Source organism: Halyomorpha halys, unplaced genomic scaffold (assembly GCF_000696795.3).
Source record: "Halyomorpha halys isolate HHAL.00 unplaced genomic scaffold, Hhal_1.1 Scaffold92.1, whole genome shotgun sequence".
Taxonomy (NCBI): Eukaryota; Metazoa; Arthropoda; class Insecta; order Hemiptera; family Pentatomidae; genus Halyomorpha; species Halyomorpha halys.
The window spans coordinates 505,159-510,732 of record NW_027105695.1 but is presented as its reverse complement, the minus strand read 5'-3'; the positions used below and the strand labels follow the sequence as shown (position 1 = coordinate 510,732).

The window sequence follows — 5,574 nt, the reverse complement described above, 5'->3', positions numbered from 1 at the left end:
ATTATTTTACAATTAATATCAGTCTACAGACTAAATACAAGCTTTTCAATTTATTCCCTTTTTTTTTTCTTTCCTCTCCATTTTACAACCCTTATTTCATTCTATCAACATATTCCTCTATATAACAAATATTAGAATATATAAAAATAATAAATCGCATTATTTCAAATTATGAAGAAGGTCAGGTGTGTGATCAAAAGAATACAAAAAATAGTTAAAAAACATTTATTTGCTGACGTTTCGCATCACTTTGTAGAGCTTTATCAGGGCTATTTCAGTTGAGAGCTTTCGAAACTTTTCAAAGTTTCTAATGTTGCTAAGCAGACCTGGTCGTGTTTGTAACTTAACAGTACAAGAGCCAGGGATAAAGAAAAATCAGTTATTTGAACCCAAAGTTTGATTACTTTAATGAAAATTATATTTAGTTACTAGTCAAAATTTATAAGTGCCAAGTATAGTTAGAGGAATAAAAAATGGATGTTTCAAAACATAAAAAAAAAATTCGAAGAAGATGGTTTAGCCACACTTTGAAAGTCTGTAAAGATATCATCTTGAACAGCCCTGATGAAGCCCTACAAAGTGGGTCGAAACATCGGATAATAAATAGTTGTTAACTATTTTTGTTCTTTTTGACCACAACCTTTCTCCATATTTGAAATTATTCGGTCAATTATCTATATATATATAATTAAAAAAATTAATTTTTCTTTTAATGCTCCATATCTTTAAAACTATCAACATCATTAAAAAATCTAATAGAACATCAAATTTGAAGATGGTTAGGGTTGCGGTCAAAATGTTTACAACTATTTATTATCCAGGAAGATTATTGATTGACCGTGTGTAAAGATGAAAGGAATATGGTCCGGGTGCGGTCAAAAAAAAAAAAAAAACCCAAATAGTAGAAATACACTATTTTTGGCATTTTTGTTTTGACTGCCGTCAAAATAGCCCTGAAGAAGCCCTGCAACGTGGGGCGAAACGTTGGCTCATTAAAATAGTATATTTCTACTATTTGAGTTTTTTTTTTTTTTTACCGCACCCGGACCATATTCCTTTCATATTTATTATCTAACGTTTTGCCCAAAGCTATCATCTTGGACAGCCCTGCTGGGCCATACAAAGTGGGTTGAAACGTCGGATAATAAATAGCTTCTCCATATTTGAAATTATACGGTCAATTATCTATATATATTATTTTAAAAAATTAATTTTTCTTTCAATGCTCCATATCTTTAAAACTATCAACATCATTAAGAAATCTAATAAAACATCAAATTTGAAGATGGTTAGGGTTGCGGTCAAAAAGTTTATAACTATTTATTATCCAATGTTTTGCCCAAAGCTATCATCTTGAACAGCCCTGCTGGGCCATACAAAGTGGGTCTAACCGTCGGATAATAAATAGCTTCTCCATATTTGAAATTATACGGTCAATTATCTATATATAATTAAAAAAATTAATTTTTCTTTTAATGCTCCATATCTTTAAAACTATCAACATCATTAAAAAATCTAATAGAACATAAAATTTGAAGATGGTTAGGGTTGCGGTCAAAATGTTTACAACTATTTATTATCGAACGTTTTGCCCAAAGCTATCATCTTGAACAGTCCTGCTGGGCCATACAAAGTGGGGCGGAACGTCGGATAATAAATAGCTTCTCCATATTTGAAATTATACGGTCAATTATCTATATATATTATTTTAAAAAATTAATTTTTCTTTTAATGCTCCATATCTTTAAAACTACCAACAACACTAAAAAATCTAATAGAACATCAAATGAGGAGAAGATCGTCAGGGTTGTCGTCAGAAAGAACAAAAATTGTTAACTATAAGAAGATGGTCGAGGTTGCGGTCAAAAAAACAACAAATAGTTTATAATTATTTAATGTCCTTTTTAACTTATTTAATGTACTCCTAACTTTTTTAAGTAATATTCTACGTATTTTTAAAAAAAAATTTGCTTACCATTGTTACTTATTTTTTTATTCTTATCATCGTTTATTCAGGTTTATTTTGTATTAATATTATTTTATGTCTTCCTTCCTTTTATTTATATGTAATTTCTTATCACTTTATTTCTATGTTATATTTATCCTAGCTCAAATTACCTTATTGTTGTAATGTTCTTAGTTGTATCTTTTTAGCCTTGCAAAGTGGGGCAAAACATCGGACATTAAATAGTTATGAACTATTTGTTCTTTTTTTGACCGCAACCCTGACCATCTTCTTATATTTAAGTTTTACGGTCAACTATATATATATAAAAATAGTTAAAACTATTTATTTTCCGACGTTTGACCCCACTGTGTAGAGCTTCATCAGAGGTGTTCAAGATGATAGCTTTACAGATTTTAGGACTTATTAAAAGACTTATGGACTTCCTAAAAATCTGTAAAGATATCATCTTGAACAGCCCTGATGAAGCCCTACAAAGTGGGTCGAAATGTCGGATAATAAATAGTTGTTAACTATTTTTGTTCTTTTTGACCACAACCCTGACCACCAAAACTTTTCTCCATATTTGAAATTATTTGGTCAATTATCTATATATATATTGTAATATGCTCTTTTTTAGTAAATAGTATATTTGATGTATAAATGGTTTTTAATATGTTTGTATTTATATGTAAAGATGTTATTTGTAATGGTAATTATTGTATATGTATTTGTAAGCAGTTTGTAACTCAGAGGCGGTTTTTAACCAAATAATTATTTAAATGATAGAAGCCAAATTGATTCAGAATATATGAAAAAAAAAAAAAATATTATTTTGAGCACAAAATAAATTTTTTTTTTACCTAGAGAGGAGGAGAAATGTAATATGCTCTTTTTGAGTAAATAACATATTTTGATGTATAAAGGGTTTTGATATGTTTTATTTTATGTATAATTTTAATATTGTTAATTGTTATTTTAAAACAAAAAGCAAGCTAACCAGTTTTCTTTGTCTAAAAGAAATACGTTATTTTTTTAAACAAGAAAGATGGCGGTGCACGTCCTTCCAAAGTGTTCGTTGGGTTGTTTGTGTTAAGATGGACTGAAGTTTTTCAACCTTTGTTGTTTCTATACAGTAATTATAGAAAAAGAAAAATCAAACATGAAATAGAAAAACATAACAATTGTCAATAGACTGTTCGCATCACAAACCATGGCAAGTAAAGCGGATCAATTGTAACAAAATCGATTATTTTGGATTGATCAGTAAACATCAAAGATAGCGGAGAGGAGATGGGCATTCTTAGTTTGGATTGCCTGGTGAGAGGACGTACTTCGGCTGGAAGCGGGAAAGCTTGGAAGCCATTGTTAGGAGAGAGGCAACTTGTCAAGCAGCAAGAAGGAAACCATTTTGGACGCTTGGACGCCAGAACAATAAAAGAAAAGAGAAGACACCAGGAATCAACAAAAGGAAAGAAGATCGTGAACTTGGTTAGTTTTTGCTATACATAAAAATATATTCATGTATAAAGAGTTATTAAGTTGATTAATTGTAATTATTGTAAATGCCTGTTTCTGATTGCTAGTAACCCGCCCTGAGATAAAGAGTTCTTTTTATATAATAAAATTATATTATCTATTTGATATTAAAGTTCTTAACTTGAACCCAAGTTATCTCTTATATATGAAAAGTTTTATAAAACGAAGAAACTTAACTTTATTTTATTTTTAATATTTTTAAAATTATTACAATATATAATTAAAAAAATTAATTTTTGTTTTAATGCTATCTTTAAAACTATCAACATCACTAAAAAATCTACATCATCAACACATCAAATTTGAACATCAAATTTGAAGAAGATGGTTAGGTTTGCGGTCAAAAAGTCCCACTTTGAAAGTCTGTAAGCTATCATCTAGATCAGCCCTGATGAAGCCCTACAAAGTGGGTTGAAATGTCAAATAATAAATAGTTGTTAACTATTTTTGTTCTTTTTTACCGTAACCCTATATATATAGTCTAGTAGAATATCATTTAAAGTAGAGAAAATTTGCTAAAATATGAGGCCCAATAGAGGCCTATTTGCATTCAATAGTTCAATAGACCAACAAGTCACAATTTTCTTCTTTATTGTCACAATTTATACTTCTCGCTGTGCATCTTATTTTTGTTTTCTTTAATTTCCTTTGTTCATTTTTAGCCATAGCTTAGTTTACTTTTATTTCATGTTATCTTATTCTCATACTTTGTTACATTATTTTAATTATTTATATCTTTTTTAGCCCTGATGAAGCCCCGCAAAGCGGAACAAAACGTTAGCTCACAATAAATAGTTTAATTACTATTTGAGTTTTATTTTTACCATATCCGGACCTCCTTCCTTTTATATATTACACATGGTCACAATCAATGATCATTCAATAATTTTTAAAATTATTTAGAGATGTATATTTTTGCACCAGACTTCTGAACTATAAAGAGAATGATCAATTCATATAGTTACCGTTTCAGATCAGCTTCAAGCTCAGCTCTCAAGTGAGGTTTGGACATCGCGAAACCCATGGTGTCGTATCCTTCGACTAGTCCCATTCCTATAGCACTAGGAATAAAATATGTATTATTTTCAAGGCCGACATAGGAGCGTGTCTTTATTTTTTCGATATGCTCTGCATGAGTAGCGTCTGTACCTGGAAATTAGTAAAATGCATCATTTTTTTTTTTTTTTTTTCCTGCAACTAAAAATTCTAAGTTTTCTATTATAAATTCATCAACAGCTATAAACAAACCATTACTGATAAGGTACAAATTCTCAAAATATACAATGAAAATATTTTTTATATTTACAGAGATGATAGAAATAATTAAAGTGTGAATTAGATGGATATATAGAAGCGTTTATTTTTTTTTTTTTTAAAATAACTAAATATATTTTTGATCATGAACTTTAGTTTATTATAAGTGTGAATTGTTGCCATAAACAGGATAAGGACATTAGTATAGACATATAAATCAGAATAAAACATAGTAGGGCAGTAATTAAGTACTTTCATAATTAACTAATTTTTCAACTAATAAATACTAGTTATTTAATTGCAACTACAGTTAAAAAAATGTAGTTGGTATTCATAAATCCAACTACTCGTTTAAATAAAAAGTAGTTTTTTTTTCCTTACCCTTCTATCAACTTTATTATTTTAAACATCACATGTATACAAACTATATGCACAATACAAAGTAAAAAAATGTTCTTTCTTTGCCTGTAGGGCATTTTAAGGTAGGTTCTGGGATCTGCGGTGTGCAGGGGAGCACTGTGGCACTTACTTGCCGTTTGCATTGTCACGAGTGGGAAGGGACCTCTCTTCTAGTGAAAAAGGAGTAAAAAATTGTATTTGTTTTTATAACTACTTTTTATTAACTCAATGTCAGTTAATAAAAAAGTAATTATAAAAACAATTACAATTATTAGTTGTAATTGTAATTGTAACTGTAGTTATTGGGTAATAACTACAACCACATATTTATTCACCATATTTCATTCAATTTGGGAAATAATAAAGAGGAATTTACATTTATTTGAATTATATTATTTCAAAATTTTTTGAGACAAGGTAATTATTTATTAAATAAA

The 5,574-nt window shown here is 28.9% G+C and overlaps 1 protein-coding gene across 1 annotated transcript in view; it reads right to left on the bottom strand.

Annotated features, from left to right (window-relative positions):
• Nucleotides 1–5,574, bottom strand: part of Top3alpha (topoisomerase 3-alpha) — a gene marked incomplete in the record, with an annotated part of 57,993 nt that overhangs the window by 26,623 nt on the left and 25,796 nt on the right. Inside the window, 1 exon segment of the mRNA XM_067052932.1 lies at nucleotides 4,450–4,633. Coding sequence (XP_066909033.1) covers nucleotides 4,450–4,633 — 184 coding nt within the window.